The sequence below is a fragment of the Giraffa tippelskirchi genome, chromosome 4 (genome assembly GCF_054371585.1).
Source record: "Giraffa tippelskirchi isolate mGirTip1 chromosome 4, T2T-mGirTip1v1.2.pri, whole genome shotgun sequence".
In the NCBI taxonomy this organism is placed as follows: Eukaryota; Metazoa; Chordata; class Mammalia; order Artiodactyla; family Giraffidae; genus Giraffa; species Giraffa tippelskirchi.
The window spans coordinates 175,831,922-175,851,520 of record NC_137278.1 but is presented as its reverse complement, the minus strand read 5'-3'; the positions used below and the strand labels follow the sequence as shown (position 1 = coordinate 175,851,520).

General features: G+C 38.4%; 1 protein-coding gene across 1 annotated transcript in view; it reads right to left on the bottom strand.

Annotated features, from left to right (window-relative positions):
* The window catches only part of OVCH1 (ovochymase 1), an 85,258-nt gene that overhangs the window by 40,903 nt on the left and 24,756 nt on the right, over nucleotides 1–19,599 (bottom strand). Inside the window, exons 12-15 of the mRNA XM_081591658.1 lie at nucleotides 18,960–19,114; nucleotides 10,418–10,574; nucleotides 10,005–10,106; nucleotides 3,276–3,500 (exon numbers count right to left, since the gene is read on the bottom strand). Of these exons, the coding sequence (XP_081447784.1) occupies nucleotides 3,276–3,500; nucleotides 10,005–10,106; nucleotides 10,418–10,574; nucleotides 18,960–19,114 (639 nt within the window). The remainder of the gene's footprint in view (nucleotides 1–3,275; nucleotides 3,501–10,004; nucleotides 10,107–10,417; nucleotides 10,575–18,959; nucleotides 19,115–19,599) is intronic.

Sequence of the window (19,599 nt, the reverse complement as noted above, 5' to 3'; positions counted from 1 at the left end):
ACCCAGGGATTGAACCCAGGTCTCCCGCATTGCAGGCAGATTCTTCACCAACTGAGATATGAGAGAAGCCCTGGTATATGATAAAGATAGCTTTAAATTAAAGAGGAAATAATATTTTTTAAAAAAAGGAATCAGTTGTAAGACCATTTTATCATATGAGAGGGGTTCCCTGGTCTCTCAGCAGTAAAGAATCTGCCTGCAATGCAGGAGACCTGGGTTTGATCCCTGGGTCAGGAAGATCACCTGGAGAAAGGAATGGATACTCACTCCAATATTCTTGCCTAGAGAATTGCATGGACAGAAGAGCCTGGTGGGCTACAGTCCATGGGGTCTCAAAGAGTCAGACACGACTGAGCGACTAACATTAACACAACACTAATACCATATGAGAAAATATATTTCAGCAGGATTAAGCTTTTTTTAATTAAAACTTTCTGACCTTAGTTGGGAAATTAATTTTTAAAAATAAAAGCAATGAGATAAATCAAAGATGAAAATACATAGAAATATATTTAAATCAATAAATTTAAAAATATTTATATCAACATACAAATATACAAAATTTAAAGGCAAATGATAACTTTATAAATAAGTACTTGTAATTTATGACAAAGGAAAAATTGTTTTATATAATTATATGTATACACACACATATATAAAGCCCTTATAAACGAATAATAAGATCAATACTCAAATTTAAAAATAATGGTAGTAACAAGGAATTTGAAAATGCAGATAGCTAACTAATACATGGAAAAAATTATCCCCATTAACGATTAAAAAAAGTAAAAGTGCTTATTAAATTGATAATATGAGATTAAAGGCATGGTGAAAGAGGCTCTTATTATTGCTAAAAGTCTTTCTGAATAATTTAGTAGTATGCATTCATGCAAAACAAATGTTCTGAGCCTCTATTATTTCAATTTGGGAAAATATAGGAGGGAAAGAAAATAGCCAGATCCCTGCTCTCATGGCACTTTCATTTTAGTCAGGTAAATGAAGATGATTTCAAATAGAGACCACTGCTATACCTAAAATAGCAGCAGAATATGATAGAAAAAGACCATGAGAGGGAAAGGTTGATGGTCCTTTAGACTTAGAATGTCTGTTTGAGGAGGTGACCTTTCAGTCAGTCAGTCATTTACTAAATGGCTTCCGTGTATCCAGGACTGTTCTAAACACAGGATTCCTGACACGAAGAGACAAGTCTCAGTCCTCGAGAAGCTCTTGTTAGTAGGGAAGACACAGGCGTGAAAACATGAGACAACATCATAGGTTAGAAGACAATAATGCCAAGAGAAGGGCCACTAAGAATTACAGAGGTGGGAGGTGATGCAATTCACATCAATCAGGTAGGCCTCATTAAGAAAGCGTGTTCTCTGTGGAGAAAAGGGAACTCTTGTACACTGTTGGTGGGAATGTAAATTGGTACAGCCACTGTGGAAAATAGTATCAGGTTTCTCAAAAAGCTAAAAATGGAACTATCATATGACCCAACAATTCCACTCCTGAGGTATATATCCAAAAAACTCAAAAACACCAGTTCAAAGAGATACACGTACCCCAATGTACATAGCACATTACTTACACTTGCCAAAATATAGAAGCACCTAAGCATCCGTTAACAGATGAATGGATAAAGAAGTTGTGATACACACACACATAAAGGAATACTACTCAGTCATTTAAAAAGAACAAAATTTTGCCATTTGCAGCAACATGGATAGACTTGGAGGGCATTATGCTAAGTGAAATTAGTCAAACAGAGAAAGACAAATACTTGTATGATATCACTTACATGTGGAATTTAAAAAACTCCACAACTAGTTAATATAACAAAAAGAAGCAGACTCATAGATATGAGAACAAACTAGTGGTTACCAGTGGGGAAGGGGGAGGGGCAATAGAGGGATGGGTGGGGGTACCAACTGTTCGGGTGTAAGACAGGCTCAAGGATGTGTTGTTTTGTAATAACTGTAAATCGACAGTAACCTTTAAAATTGTATTAAAAATGTAAAATAAAAAAATGAATGCACATTCTAGTCAAGACTTGACTGGATGGAGAAGAGCTCTTTGAAGAGCTGGGAGAGGTAGATGGACAAGGGCCCTGAGAGCGGAGTGTGATGAGCTAAGGGAGCAGGAGGCAAATGTCATGCTGTGCATTCTGGATCTCACTGCAGCTACAAGGAGACCTCAAGCCATTTCAATCAGCATGGATGGGGAGGTGATCTGATCATAGGGGGAAAATGTGCAGTGGATCAGCCAGTTAATGGTTTCCTCTGCAGTCTAAATGAGACAGTATTTCTAAAGAAAGAATCTTTAAATAAATGGTTGTGTCTTCTAAGTCAATAATTCAATCTCTCAGAATTTTTCCAAAGAAAACAACCTCAACCTCAAAGCAATTTCCTGGCCTCCATATACTTCTGAATCAAGCACGTACATGTGTGTGTCAACCATATACACTCACAGTAACATACATAAACTTTTCTTTCCAGTTGTCCTCATCAACCAAATTATTTCCAGAACCTTCCCACCTCCTGCTTTCTGCGTGCTCTCACTTCAGTCATGTTTGACTCTTGGCGACCCCAAGAGCTATAGCCCACCAGGCTCCTCTGTCCATGGGGTTCTCCAGGCAAGAATACTGGAGTAGATTGCCATGTCCTCCTCCCGGGGATCTTCCTGACCCAGGGTTTGAACCCACATCTCTTACGTCTTCTGCATTGGCAGGCGGGTTCTTTACCACTAGCAGCATTCCCCTTTACTGAGAGCCAAAAACTCTGTATTATACCTATATAAATAAGAGGTGGCAGGTTTGTTTTGTTAAACAAAATAGGTTTGCTCATACATGAAATGAAATGACAGTTGGCATGTTATTAGCAAACTTTTCAATTCCACCATTTTAAAAGCCTTTAATGTATTTTGCTGTATTTTAAAATTCAACACTCTATATCCTACATGACTTTTAATTATCTTAATCCCTCCTTGGTCATATACACACTTCTGGCATTCCAGTATGGTTCTGCTACATTTGAAGATGGGCTCTCTTGCCTTTTTTTTTTCCTAAATACACATACATGCAAACACACCCGCTCAACCTGTTTTGTAAATTCAAACTTGAAAATATTAAACATGTCTAAAAATAAAGGCATAAAAATATGCCTACATTACATGAATCAACATTTCAGAGGTATTATTACTAAGTTTAACTCTCCCTTTGATCTTAAGCTGCTTACACAGGAAAAGCACAGGTATGTATAAATGCCCCTAAGGCTTACCTGACATCCTTTTCTCACTGGGGTTTTCTTCATAAATAATCAGAGCTGAATCTTGACACATATGAGACCCAGGGAGTAACAGATACTCAACCGTAAATTTTGCCATGCTGCTTGGTGAAACTTGGAGCACCCAAGAACATTCTAGTTTTCCTCTATAATCCAGTGGATATCTTGGTGAGGAAAAAAAGCCTCTGGGCTCTTCTAACTCCACTTCAGAGTAACAGCCTATGATTTAGAACACACAGACACCAGGGGCCAACTCAAATAAGACAAAGAAAAGTGAGATTCTATCATAAATTTAGGCTTGCAAAAAGAAAAAGAAAACTTAATTACCATCAGTTATAAGTTCTTGGATAAAATGATCATCCCATTTAATGTGTCCTAGTTTTGTGAAATGAGACTGTAAGAGCAGGATTTAAATAATAATTATTCAAAATGACTTTTAACTGAATTTTAAAGATTTCTTAGAAAATGCCAAGTGGACTGCATTGTATTCTCTAATGGCAGCCTGCTTCCATTTCTTTCCTTCTTTGAGATACAACTGAAGATCTGTTCCTAAAAGCTTCATTGGTTTCCCTAAGCACTTATCTTGCTGGGACAAATGATTATATTCATGAAGTTTGCAATTGAGGTCAGGAAAGGAGAATTTGTTGAATACACTTTGAATGTCATTTTCAATTTGTTCTTAAGTCTAAGGGCACTGTTGTACCTGCACAGGTACCTGCAGAGCTTCAGATGCTAGAAGCCCTCTGTCCCACTGACCCTGCCACTGGCTTCTCTTTCTTCAGGTGACATCCTTGGTTCTTCCTTCTTTCCCTATGTCTATTCCCTTGATAACAATTTTTTGAGCAATTACAATTGAAATACTCTGTATTCAAATGAACACATTTTTTAAATATTTATTTTTAATTGGTTCATGATTGGTTTACAATATTGGTTTGATTTCACATTTTGATGGATGAATATGATAGCTTACGGTGAACGATGTTGGATTTGTGATCTCTGAAGAAGATTTAACTTTGGGACCAGGGACCAGGCTTGATCACTCAAGAGTTTTGTAGAGCAGATTTTTATTAAAGTATAAAAAGGGATAGAGAAAGTTTCTGACATAGACATCAGAAGGGGGACAGAGAGTGGCCCCCTCGTTAGTGTTAGCAAGGGAGTTATATACTTTTTTAATTGGGTATTACAATAAATCAAAAGAATGTCTCAAGTTTGTGAAAATTTTACCAGATCCACTCCCACAATTTACATTTTAGGATAACAGGATTAGAATTTAAGAATAGAAAGATCCTACCAGACCCAGTCCCACAATATACATTCTAAAATATCAGGATTAGTCAGAAGGTTTTCAGGAAGGAGAAACTGTTCTCAAGCAGGATACACTGTTGTTATATAATCCTTAGTACAGAGTTTAAACTGAGTTGTTTGTTGTGTAATCATCAGTTTCAGACTTAAAGAAAAAAACCGTTTTATGTGACTAAGACTAAGGAATGTAGAGGGAAAAAAAGATGTTTGTCTTTTCCTCCTCTTTGAGAATTCCAGACCCCTATCTCCTCCTTGAGAACCCCAGACCCCTTTCTCCACTGCCTCAGTGAACCCTGGACTTCTTATCAACCTGCCTAGGAATTGACTCTCATTCCCCTCTTTTCTTTTAGGAGAATTATGTTGCCAAGGGAAAGGGGTGTTGTTTTCATTCCACAACTACTTCCTGATGTTGAGGGGTGTGGTCCCTAAATTGCTGAAGCAACATATTCTCCTAACCCTCATATTGAAGGTCTCTAATCCAGGGGCCCCAGGTAATAGCTAGAGGAGTCTGTGGCACTGGTAGGAGCCTGAACAACCATTTGTAACTTAAAAGCTTTCAAATGGTTAGAAACAAATCCACTTACACAGGTACATATGCAGGGAGCAAACAGTAAAAAGAGAACAATTAGAATTATTACGATTAAGATAGTTTTCCACCATGGGGAGCTAGTTAAAGTTTCCCAAAGTGAGGTGACTGAGGCTTTAGGAGAATCCACAGCCTGAATTATCTTGTTCATGTGTTTAGTAAAGTGAGTAACATTAGTACTCACATCTGGTATATATATACAACATTGGGTATGAATAATGGCACAAGTTTCTCCTTGTGCAGCCATTAGAATATCTAAGGACAATCTGTGTTGTAAAACCATCTTTCTAACGTGTCTTTGTTCAGCACTAAGGGCTGAAAATTAGTCAGAGCATCAACTCGTAGCATAACATCTGATCTGTAGTTCCCAGAGAGGGAACGAATATTGTAGCCAGATAATCATACCAGTGAAATACAGATCTTGCCCAATGAGTTTTAAGGTATGGCAGATTAGTAGGCTTCTCTGGTAGCTCTGAAAATATGAAGCCAAGAGTAAAAGCTAGACCTAGGGTGCATCTCCCTATCCAGCCAATGGGAAGCCACACCCATAGGTAAGAGCCACATATCCAGTCAAAGTGTCTACCCAGACTTATAAGCAAGAAAATCCATTTGTTTTTGGCATATGAGTAAAAGGAACCACAGCCTCATTTATTACTCATAAATCTTGAACTAGTCTCCATTTATCATTTAACATTTTTCCACACCCAAAATAGGAGTGTTGCATGGACTGTTACAAGGAATTAATAGCCCCTCCTCCTTTAAATTGTCAGTAATGGGTTTTAACCCTTCCTTAATCTCAGGCTTTAGTGGGTACTGCTTTTGATGTGGAAATGGGTGAGGGTCTTTGAGCTTGATAACGACAGGAATAGCATTTTGTGCTTGACCCACAGTTTTTTTCATCAGCCCACACTTTAGGATTTACAGTTTGTTCCATCAAAAAGAACTGGTTCCACATTCATGAAAACAGAGACCTGGACCTTGTTCAATATATCCCTCCCCAGAAGGGCTGAGGGAGACTTTGGCACGATTAGAAACTCGTGAGAAAACAGCACAGAGAAAGTTGCCACTTAAAGGATGACTGACATAATAATGTTTGGCTCATCCAGACAGTCCGATTACAGTAGTGGATTGGGAGGAAAGTGGACCAGGGGCTTCAGTGAACACAGAGAAAGTTGCCCCAGTGTCCAAAAGAAGTCACCTGATTGGCCCTCCACAGTTATTAATACCCGGGATTCCTCAGGTGTAATTAGGACGGGAGCTTGTGTGGGGATCCCCGGGCACCTTCAGATTGTCTATGTTAGAGGCTTTCTCTGTCCCTTTTAATACTTTAATAAAACTTTGCTCTACAAAAGCTCCTGAGTGATCAAGGCTGGTCCCTGGTCCCGAGGTTAAATCTTCTTCTTCGGAGATCACAAATCTGACATCATTCACCGTAAGCTATCATCTCGGGGGCTTGTCTGGGATCTGAACCTGGGACCTCTTGCGCCAGAGGTGAGGATTGTAACCTGTAGACCAACCAGTCTGCCACCCCTTCAGTCCAGATTGTCTTACGAGTACAACCTTTGGGGCCTACACCTCAGAGGATAGTCTCTTCTCCAGTGTGGTCCTTTGCAGACCAGACCTGGAGCAATACATACATCATTATACATGCTCTGCCATAGAGAAATAACGTTCTAACTGAGGAGACCCATATGTTAACATACTTTACTGAACAACAGAGATAAGAGTGGCAGAGGTGAAAGGACATGTTCCAAGAATTCAGGATTCTATTCAGTTCCTTGGTTTTCTGTTACTTCTGTGAATATTTCTCCTTTTGCATTTACATGGCTATTATGGTCTAACTCAGGTATTTCTTAGGTCTACTTGGATGTTATCATAACCTAACTGATTTTGCACTCTAATCTTCCCTCACCATGTCCTTCAGTCAGAGAATGATGAAACAGAAGAATTAAGCTCTTTCCTCGCTTGCTCAAAGCCAGCTACAGTGCCTTGCAAGGTCTTTCAGAGTCTAGTCCCAACGTGTCTTTGCAATCTTTTTTCCTCTCTATATGAATCCTCCACTATAAATCTGCCTGGAAAAGAAACTGAATCATATAAAGTCATGAATTCCCAAGCAGTCACTATTTTTTTATAAATAGGGTGAAAGTGAAAAGCGAAAGTGAAGTGGCTCAGTCATGTTCAACTCTTTGTGACCCCATGGACTGTAGCCCACCAGGCTCCTCCATCCATGGAATTTTCTAGGCAAGAGTACTGGAGTGGATTGCCATTTCCTTATCCAGGGGATCTTCCTGACTTGGGTATCGAACCCAGGTCTCCTGCATTTAGGACAGACACTACCATCTGAGCCACCAGGGAATCCCTATAAATAGGGTAACAATTTCAAAAAACCATTGCTAAGATTCATTTATTCCCTTGTGTGAAAAACAAGCGGTGGGGGTGGGTGGGTGTTAAAGATGGCAGAGTCCTAATACTTTTTCTCACAGAATATTCAAAGTAAAACAAAACAATACCCTTTTTATATATAAAGCTTTCAAAGTTCTTTGGTATGCATAATCATTTCTGAACACATGCAAATGAGCAATATCTTCTCTACATTTTAACAACATTCATTTTCTAATAGCCTGTTTTGTTTTGTTTGGACATGCTGCGTGGCATGTGGCATCTTGACTCCTTGACCAAGGATTGAACCCACACAGAGTCTTAATCACTGGACCACCAGGGAACTCCCCACTTTCTAACAGTCTGAATAAGACAGAACAAAGAATACATTTGATGGTCACTGTCACCACTCCCACACTTATTGACCCTTTTCATAGGTCATACCATCCCTATTCTCAGGGCTTAACACATATTACTTCTTTCAGCGCTCATTAAAATTGTTAACTCAAATCATCAAAATCATTATGTTTTATGATTTTAAAGTCTGCTCTCCATCTCAATCCCAATTCCAGATTTAATTTTAATCTAAATATGACTCTTTGACTCTAGTTTTGACTCCTGACTCTTGTGTTGTCAGAACATACCACCCATAAGGTAACTGGTCCCTGAGTTACTCCACTTCATTCCTAGAAGATTTTAGCAGTCATTTTCTCCAACATTATTTTTATCTTTTATCTTGCTGATTTCAACAAGCATGTAGATGATGACTCCAGAACTGAAGCTTCTCAGTTCTCAACTTCCCTCCAATAATCCTGTCCTTCACCTGACCTCATTCACTCATCCCAGTGATCAGCCCCTACAGACCTGGTCATTAGCAGTAATTACAAGCCTTGTATAAACTCAGTTTTAAGAACCACCATCTCCAACCACAACCTTCTATTTTTCAGCTTACACCAACATACCTTTTGAGACTTGTAAATCTATCCCACCACCTTCTCTTATTTTTTAACTTATCATTCATCCTTGTTTTACTCTTTCCTCCAGCTTAAATTCCAACCGTGTATCATTTTAATCCCTTCCTCACACACGCACTCTCAATTCCCTTATACTCTTGTATACTTGGAAAAACCCACTGTGACTGAATCTTCTCTGCACCTGTGCTGCATCTATGAGGTACACCTCAGTGTCTCCAGAGGGAAACAACCGGACCAACTGATTAGTCTTCCTCTAAATTTATGATCATTAATCTCAGAGGCTTTTATACTGCCAAAAAATTCTACTACATTTTCCTAGTCCATAGGGCTTCCCTGATAGCTATTCAAAAGCTATTTAATACTTTCCCTTTTTTCTCTCAAAACTCTTAAACTCTCTTCTACAATCCTCAGTTTCACCTGCTGAGGAAATAAGCAATTAGAGGAGAATTCCCAGAAGCTCTCATTCCCTCATGTAGCCATACAAGAGCACCTGTACCTAAATATTCTGCTTTCCATTTGGCAACAATGGATGAACTGCACTTTGCTCCTGCCCAAGACCAATCACTCCACCTGGACACTAGATCTCATCCACCTTCTTCTACTGAAACTTAGCCCTCTAGCACGTCTTGCTCTTCTCTCTGGACTCCTCTTCAGTTTTTCTCCCACTCTTCCTAGTTGTCTCCTGGACTTGAGTGTACATGGGAGTGGATGAAGCAGAGATGGGTGAAAAGGGGAAGACCCTGACCATTTGGAAACCAAGAATGATGGTATCATGGAACTTTTATCTTCTTATAAATCTTTTACTGACTTCTAAATCTCCAGGTGCTTTTCAGTTCAGTTCAATCACTCAGTCATGTCCGACTCTTTGGAGTGCAGCATGCCAGGCCTCCCTGTCCACCACCAACTCCCGGAGTTGACTCAAACTCATGTCCATTGAGTCAGTGATGCCATCCAACCATCTCATCCTCTGTCATCCCCTTCTCCTCCTGCCTTCAATCTTTCCCAGCATCAGACTCTTTTCAAAAGACCAGGTGCTTTTAGCTTTTAACTAAAAATAAAAATCCTATTAGCAAACAGACACTGACAGTTGTGGAAGAACTAAGAGAGACACTAATACCATTGCTGGTCTTAGTCATCTTATATCCAGAATCTTTGTCTAGCGAGATATCTGAAAGTATAAGGACCTTTGTTCATGTAGGAGTAAACAGTTCAGAGATCAGAATAATTCTGTGAACTTTTCCAAAATTCAAGCACAGTTTATAACCATAAGACGTTTTTTTAACCTGTAACAGCTGTGTCTATGAACTAGAAAAGATGCCTAGACAGTAACAATAAATAACTCTCCTGTCTTTCAACTTAAACTACCAACCAGAATGAAAACAGTTTATGGTATTCCAAAGAAAATTAGTGAATCCAGATAAGCAATGCTTTTTGCTTAAGTCTTATTAGCTCTATTAATGGGATAATGTGAACAACTACTACCTGGCCCAGATGCACTGTCCCTTGAGGGTGTGGGTGGTGGCAATTGTTGTCTTGTTAAGATTTTGCTTTCATTTTTTATCTGGAGTAAAACAGGACCTGTATCTGGGGAGACATGTTACAAGTAAATAAAGATGAAAGCCTAAGGACAAAATGTAGTCTGTTCCAGAGCAGAGATTTTCAAAAGAGAATGGAAATCTAGGATTAAAGCAGCCTCAGGAAAGGTCAGTTTTACCATAACATTGCCTAAGGAAGAAGTTATTCTTATAGAATTTTAATATATATTTAGAAACTAAAATAAATAAAACACTATGTTATTGTCTTTTCTTTTATAATGCTGTTTTTATCACTCTCACCTCTCCCAAACCCACTCTAAAAACAGAAGAAACTTTTTATAATATATGATAAATATTTACCTTTGATTTTGGATTGAATCCAGTCCAGAAAGACACTCACTCTGGTAAATACACCTGGCTTCCTTGGTTGGGCACAGCCAGCTCCCCAGCTGACAATGCCATAGAGGACAAAGGGACCTTTTTCATGTTTACACACTAATGGTCCACCAGAATCTCCCTGAAACACCAAGAAAACATGTTTTAAAATTGTTTTAATCAGAACTCCTGCTTTCAATTTTGGAACATGAATAATTAATTTATTCATAACATATTTCTTTAATTTTTAAAAAGATTTATTCCTTGTCAATTGACATATCTTAGAATACTTAGACATAAATAAATGAAATGACAAAAGAAAGAGGAGACACTACAGCTGGTATTCCAGAAATACAAAGGATTATAAGAGACCAATATGAACACTTATAAACCAAAAACTGGGTAATTTATAAGAAATTCCTAGAAACATGCAACTTACTAACACCAAATTAAGAGGAAAAAGAAAATCACAATAGACTAATATGAGAAAGGAGAATGAATCAATAATCAAGAATATCATAAAAAAGAAAAGTCCAGGACCAGAAGGCTTTACTAGTGAATTTCACTAAACATTTAAATAAAGAATCCTTCTCAAATTTCTCCCAAAAACTGAAAAGGGGGGAATACTCCAAAAACCATTTTATGAAGTCAGCATTATCCTCATATCAAAGCCAGATAAGAACACTACAGGAAAAGATAATTACAGGCCAATATCCCCAATGAATATAGATGTAAAAATCCTCAGCAAAATACTGACATACTGAATTCAGCAGTATATTAAATAGATCAATCACCATAATCAAATGGGATTTGTTCCAGTGATGTAAGAGTTTTCCAATATATGCAAATCAATAAATGTGAAAGTTAAAAGTTGTATTATCTCAAAAGTACAAACAAAACATTTGAAAAATGCAACATTCTTTCACAATTAAAAACTCTCAAGAACTTGGGTATAAACAAAACAAAACAACATAATAAAGGTCATATATAACAAACCCACACTTAACATCCTACTCAACAGTGAAAGGTTGAAAGCTGTTCCTCTAAGAGCAGGAACAAGACAAAAGGGCTCATCCTCACCATGCCTATTCAATATAGCCTGAAAGTCCTAGTCAGAGCAATCTGCCAAGAAAAAGAAATAAAGGCACCCAAACCAGAAAGGAAGAAGTAAAATTTTTTTTATTTTCAGGTGATATAATCTTTTATACAGAAAATCTTAAAGGCTTCACCAAAAAACTGTTAGAACTTATCAATGAATACAGTAAAGTTTCAGGATACAAAACAAATATCCAGAAATCAGTTGTCTCTTGCCTGTAATCAGTGAAGGGCTGTGCCCCTTGCACTAGCCCATAGTGGGTTCTTCCGGACAAATACTGGGCCAGTGTTACTGAGGTAATCAAGCAAGATCTGCTCCACAGGGCTAATGCTACGTCTCCCCTTTAAAATTTTGTAGAGGTTATAAAAAAAGACAGTGGTATGTTGTGTGACGGAGAAGGCAATGGCACCCCACTCCAGTCCTCTTGCCTGGAAAATCCCATGGATGGAGGAGCCTGGTAGGCTACAGTCCATGGGGTCGCTAAGAGTCGGACACGACTGAGCGACTTCACTTTCACTTTTCCCTTTCATGCACTGGAGAAGGAAATGGCAACCCACTCCAGTATTCTTGCCTGGAGAATCCCAGGGATGGCGGAGCCTGGTGGGCTGCTGTCTGTGGGGTCGCACAGAGTCGGACACGACTGAAGCGACTTAGCAGCAGCAGCAGCAGCATGTTGTGTGATGATCAGCACTAAGTCCTGAGTTTCTATCAGGGCCACCTGGGCCATGAATGAGAAGGGAATCAAAATGAAATCTGACTAGAATTTTACTGCAAAGGCCAAGTGTATTTAGTATGGCTTTGAGTTATGATATAGTTTTACTTTGATGTGAATTTTGAATTTCAGCTACACCTAGATAGACATAAAATGATAATTAAAATGCTGTACCAACTTATCCAATAAAATTGGCACCAAGCCCCTATTTTGTTGACTGTGAGATAGTTTATGTTAATTTTAAGGGCCTGATAGAATACTTCATGTGTATTACAGTAATATTCATATGCTGTGTCTCTAAACTTTATTTTTAAAAGCTTAAGACTCAAATATAAACTTCTTTGAAATAGAAAAAAGAAATCAATTGTATCTCTATACACCAACAAAACACATATTTTTTAAAAAATCTCATATATGATAGCATCAGAATAATAAAATATTTCAGAACACATTTAACCAAGGAGGCAAAAGATCTCTATACAAAAAACTATCACTTTAATTTAAAAAATTGAAAGTTATTTACACAAATAAAAAGATATCCCATGTTCGTGGATTGGAAGAATTAAATGTTCATACTACTCAAAACCACCTAGAGATTCAATGCAGTCCGTATCAAAATTTTAATGGTGTTTTTCACAGAAATAAAGGAAAAAATCCTAAAACTCACATGGAACCACAAAGACCCCCACACAGTTAAGGCAATCCTGAGAAAGAAAAAAGTTGGAGGCATCACACTTCCTAATTTTAAAATATATTACAAATTGATAGTAATCAACACAGTATGGTACTGGTGTTAAAACAGATATATAGACCTAAGGGACAGAATTGTGAGCCCAGGAAAAAACTTTAATTTATATAGGTAACTAGTATTTGACAAGAGAACAAAGAGTATTCAGTGAGGAAAGACTAATTTCTTCAGTAAATGGAGTTGGGGAAACTAGATAACCATATGCAGAGGAATAAAATTGAATCCCTGTTTACATCATAAAAAATTAACTTGAAATAAATTAAAGACTAAAAATGGCATTGAAACATGTATATTATCATTTGTGAAACAGATCACCAGTCCAGGTTCTGCATGAGACAGGTGCTCAGGGCTGGTGCACTGGGATGATCCAGAGGGATGGGATGGAGAGGGAGGTGGGAGGGGGGTTCAGGATGGGGAACACATGTAAACCCATGGCTGATTCATATCAGTGTATAGCAAAAACCACTACAATATTGTAAAGTAATCAGCCTCCAACTAAAATAAATAAATTTAAAAAATTAATAAATAAATAAAAGGAAAGGTTAAAAAAAAAAAAAAAAGACTTAAACAAACATAAGGCCCCAAATGGCAGAACTCCTAGAGGAAAACAGGGGAAAAGCTCCTTTGCTTGTGGCATCAGTATTTTGGATATGAAACCAAAAGCACAAGCAACAAGGGCAAAAATCAGTCAGTGGGATTATATCAAGCTAAAATGCTTCTGCACATCACAAGAAACAATCAAGATCAAAATGCAACATATGGAATGGGAGAAAATACTTGCAAACCATATATCTGATATGGGGTTATTATTCAAAATTATAAAATTCATACAAATCAATAACAAAAATCACAGTTTAAAAATGGGCAGAGAATCTGAATAGACATATCTCCAAAGAAGATGTGCAGATGACAATAGGTATATGTAAATGTGCCCAACATCACAAGCATCAGGAAAATGAAAGTCAACATCACAATGAGATATAATCTCATACCTGTTTAATCAGCTATCATCAAAAAGACAAGAAATAAAGTGTTTGCAAGGATGTGGACAAAAGAGAATCCTTTTGCACCACTGGTAGGAATATAAATTGATACATAACTATGAAAAATAGAACCACTATATGATACAGCAATTCTAGTTTTGGGTATATAGCCAAAGGAAATAAAATTAGGATACTGAAGAGATAACTGCACTCCCATGTTTATTGCAGCTTTATTCACATTAGCCAAGATATGGAAGCAGTCCATTTTTCTGTGAAAGGATGAATGGATAAAAAAGATGTAGTGTGTGTGTGTGTGTGTGTGTGTGTGTGTGTGTTATGGATACTTTAAGAGTGCTCAGTTGCTAGGTCATGTCTGACCCTCTGTGACCCCGTGGACTATAGCCTGCCAGGTTCCTCTGTCCATGTGATTTTCTAGGCAAGAATACTGGAGTGGGTTGCCATTTCCTCCAGGGGATCTTCTTAACCCAGGGATCAAACCCACATCTCCTGCTTTGGAAGACAAATTCTTTATCACCGAGCCACCTGGGAAGCAAATATATACATATATACACATATACATATTAGATATATGTTTATTTATTTGTTATTTATCTATAAGAATACTAAATATTAAGATGGAATATCATTCAGCTATGAGAACAGAGGAAATCCTGCCATTTGTGACAATATGGATAACCCTTGAGAACATGATGTTAAGTGAAAAGTCAGATAGGGAAAGATAATACTATGTTATATTACATATATGTGAAATCTAAAAAAACTAAACTCACAGAAACGGGCTTCCCTGATGGCTCAGTGGTAAAGAATCTGCCTGCCAATTCTTTGAGACATGGGTTTGATCCCTGGGTTGGGAAGATCCCCTGGAGAAGGAAATGGCAACTTGCTCAAGTATTCTTGCCTGGGAAATCCCATGGGCAGAGGAACCTGGCAGGCTATAGTCCATGGGGTCTCAAGGAGTTGGACATAGTGACCAGGACTTATATACGGTTGCTAAGAGAGTAGATCGTAAGTGTTCTCAACATAAGAAGAAATGGTAATTGTTCGAGGTGTGCTCAGTCGCTCAATTTTGTCTGACTCTTTGTGACTCCATGACTGTAGCCTGCTAGGCTCCTCTGCCCATGGAATTCCTCAGGCTAGAATACTGGACTAGCCATTCCATTTCCTCCTCCAGAGGATCTTCCCAACCCAGGGCTTGAACACTTGTCTCATGCATCTTCTGTATTGGCAGGTAGATTCTTTACTACTGATCTACCTGGGAAGCCCCTTCACAACACATATGTATAAAAATCATCACATTGTACATTTTAAATTTACACAATGTTATATGTCAATTATATCTCAATAAAGCTAAAAAAAAAAATCAGACCTTAAAATATAAGATTTGCATTTTTTTAAAGACAGCCTTTCTGATTTTTAATCAGGCTTTTTTTTATATATACAAGTGTATTTAGACCCTAACTAAATTTTTAATTATCTTCTTAGAAAATAAACTGAGCTGATAACATTTGATATAGCTGTTTATTTTATATGAAGAATTTCACAGTAGATATCCTGAATTGGGAATAGGAGACAGATTCCCTAATTTGTATTGCAGAACAATTAACATTTTCTTTGGGCCTAGTTTTTTTTTCCCACATAAGATTATATTTAAGATTTGCTTCCAGTTTGAAAATGGTCTGATGTGTCTTTTATTCACTCATTAATTCAGTACCAACACATACCCAATATAGAATTTTTCAGACAACTACAAACATTTCACGATACAGAAAAAGTCTGTCTAATTTATCTTCTTTTGTCAGTACTTATCACAGTGTTTATTAATAGTAAATCTTTAATAAACAAATGGTGCCTATTAGTTACTTAAAAAAAATCATTCAGTGCCTACCGTGGGTTAGCCATTATGGAAAAGAGTATAAACAAATTAGATTGTAATGATACCTGTAAAAGGAATACTCAGAGTGAAAAGTTGAGAACAAAGGTAGCTGTGTATACGTTTACACATGCATATATAAATATATATATATTTGGAGAAGGCAATGGCACCCCACTCCAGTACTCTTGCCTGGAAAATCCCATGGATGGAGGAGCCTGGTAGGCTACGGTCCATGGGGTCGCTAAGAGTAGGATACGACTGAGCGACTTCACTTTCACTTTTCCCTTTCATGCACTGGAGAAGGAAATGGCAACCCACTCCAGTATTCTTGCCTGGAGAATCCTGGGGATGGCGGAGCCTGGTGGGCTACCGTCTATGGGGTCGCACAGAGTCGGACACGACTGAAGTGACTTAGACTATACATATACATATGCACACATATCGGAGAAGGCAGTGGCAACCCACTGCAGTACTCTTGCCTGGAAAATCCCATGGAAGGAGGAGCCTGGTAGGCTGCAGTGCATGGGGTCGCTAGGCGTCGGAGGCGACTGAGCGACTTCTCTTTTACTTTTCACTTTCATGCATTGGAGAAGGAACTGGCAACCCACTCCAGCATTCTTGCCTGGAGAATCCCAGGGACAGAGGAGCCTAGTGGACTACAGTCCATAGGGTCACACAAAGTTGGACATCACTGAAGCAACTTACAATGCACATATGTTTTATATATATACATATATATATATCAATATGAGCTCATAAATATGAGCTCATATTGATATATATATATATTATATGAGCATTTGAGCTTATACATGAAAAATAAGAAGGAGCTGTATTTTTTAAAATCTGGAGGAACAGCATTATATGCAGAACTGATATCGGGGCTAAGGGCACAATTTAGACATGGATGTGGCAAGTTTGAAGATCAGAAGGCAATCAGTGTGGCTGGACTATAGTAAGAAAGGGGAGAGAAATAAACACATTGGAAAAGTCAGCAAGAACCAGACAAGTATCTACTCTGTGAAGACAGAAATCACTTGATAGGTCGAAGAACTTGAAATTTTTAAAACAATCTGAAATTTGTGGTGAGCAAAGAATCACAGGATTCCACACTCTGTGTCTGAGACTCCCATGTCTCTTCATTTCAACCTTCTGATGCTCACCTTCCTGGATGAGAAATTACATTAGCAGGTCCATTGCCTCCAAGTATACATGGGAGGGTAAAAATCAATTACCTGACAGAAATATTAGAGTCCATTCTGTCAAAGCAAGTTTTTGAAGTTACCCTTTCAGTAATTCAGTATTCTTTGTAAGAGAAAGCTAGCCACAGTTGGTCAGAATCTCAACTCCTATTTTCCTTTCCTCGTATCGGCTATAAATTTGGTCACACTTCAGCCAAAGTGACAGCTGGATGTAGCTGAAGTAAGAATAGGTGCCAAGTGAGATCATGGTATTTGGCTCACCTCTACACAGATCTATTTCCCTCTCTAGTTCTTTTATGATCTCTTGATAGATTAAGGTCTTTCCTTAATGTTAGATTCTATTAAACATGACAGAGACAGCAGAGCTATTTGTAATTTTCTTGATTCAAAATAGAAAAAGCATCCCTCAGGAAAGGGAGAAAGAACACATTAATTTAGAACACTTTTCTATTTGATTTCTATAACAGTAATATCCTCTAGCAGAGGGTGTGAAACCCTTCTCATACTCCTCAGACCTTCCAGTCAGTGTCTGGCTCTGTGCCGTTGGGATCCTGCCCTATCCACCCCACCCATGAGGTAAGCCAGAATATGAGAGGTGCCCCCTGCAGCCCTCCAGCCATCACTTTGGGGAAACTGCCCCACTCCTCCAAGGGAATAAGTGTACTACATGCGTTTATCACTGCAGGATTCAGTTCAGCCCCCTGCTGTGGTAGCTGGCTTAATTGTACATCCTAGACTGGCTGCCTCCCCTTCCCTGGACCACCTCCTCACATTCCTACAGCTGATATCTGCACTTCAAAGCAGACCATTGCAATTGAATCCTCCTCTTAGGGTTGGCTTCTGGAGAATGCAAATTAGGACAATATACAACATAAAACAGAATTTGTATAGAACGTGACATCATAAAAGGCTTAATTACAATAAATTTATACTCAAAGTTAAGAGGGGACCTCCTCCCTTTTGTCCTCATGTTTTTACATGGAAAGACTTCTACCCAGATTATAACCCAGTTTTCTCTCTTTAGAGGTGATACCCATTGGTTCCTGTTTCCTGATGGTGGGAGCTGGGGTGTACCATCAAAGAGCTCCAAGGATTCAAGACTCATTCTTTCTTCCCTCTCTAGCCCAACATGAAAGGAAATACCAATCTGGAGATATGTGTCTGCCTTCCTTCAGGCAGATTCCCTCAAATCCAGCCTAGGAGCTAAAAGTAGGGCTACTTCCTGTTGGAAATGCTTCTCGGTTGCATACCTAAGTCACATTTCTCAGTTGGCTACGTGGATATCAAACCTGGTATTCTGCAATCCTTTTGCGCACATCCTGTCTTTTTCTTACTTAATGCTGAACTCGCCAACAGCACGCTTGCCCAACTGACCTGTAAGTCCATCTGTGTAGCTTTGTACCTCTGTGGTATCACTGAAATTAAACTACTGCTTTGTGACTTGTTTCCCATTGCATATGAAAACCATTTTTTCAAAGGTTCTAATTTTCCTTATGATTGTTTTATTTTATTCTGTGGTAGAAAATTAAGTGTGAGTACACAGGAATTTAGTAATAATTTGAAAGAATAAAATTCTTCTATCACAAGTGGGATACATTAACTGAGAATCCTTATTTGCTCATTGCCCTTTTACCAAAGCCCTAAGCATATTTAAACACATCTCACCAGCAGGTCAGTTGAGTGGTGTTGCCCTCTCCTACCTTCTCATGGGCTCCTCTACGTACCCTCTTGCCCTCTGACTGATGCCTGCTTCTGTCTGGATTTTGAATAGGGGTGTGATGTGATGCTGCAGGCACGCTTGCAGGCTTTGAGAGTGGATTCTTCTTGTCTATGAAGAAACTCCAGCAGATAACAACTTCCTGTCTTCTTTGGCAAAATCAGGATCCTCTCACCTGGCCCACATCTTTCCCTCCAGATGTTGCAAAGCCAGCACAGATCATCTTCTCTGAGATTCCTCCTGGATGGGCTGAATAGTAAGTGCGTTCGCAGACCTCTCTTTCTAACACAGGCACTTGAATCTGCTGTAATCGACTCGCTAGACCACCATCTAAAAAATAGATTGAGAAAGAGCTTGATTGTGAAGTAAACAACAGGTTGTTAAAGAAACATATTTAAGTTCAAGCTTTCTCTACACTATCATTCGGTTTTGCCTAAGTCGATGCATAATGCTGAATCCAGACACAGTGTCTTGTGCATAATATCTTTATTTCCAGATGTGGCATCTTGGGGAAGAAAATCCACTGGCAAGAGAACAAGACCAAAACCACTTTTTTTCTAGTTTAATTCTGATTTAAATCTTAGTGTTTCAAAGATTGCTACATGTAAGAATTCAGAAAGAGAAATTCAGTAATATATGACTTGGTGTTAGGTAATTCATATTATAAATATATATGACTATATAGTTATACATGTACAGTTGACCCTTGAACAACACCGGTTTGAACTGTACAGGTCCACTTATACTTGGATATGTTTCCAATAGCAGATATAGCAGTACTACATAGCTTGTGGTTGGATGAACCCATGGATGCG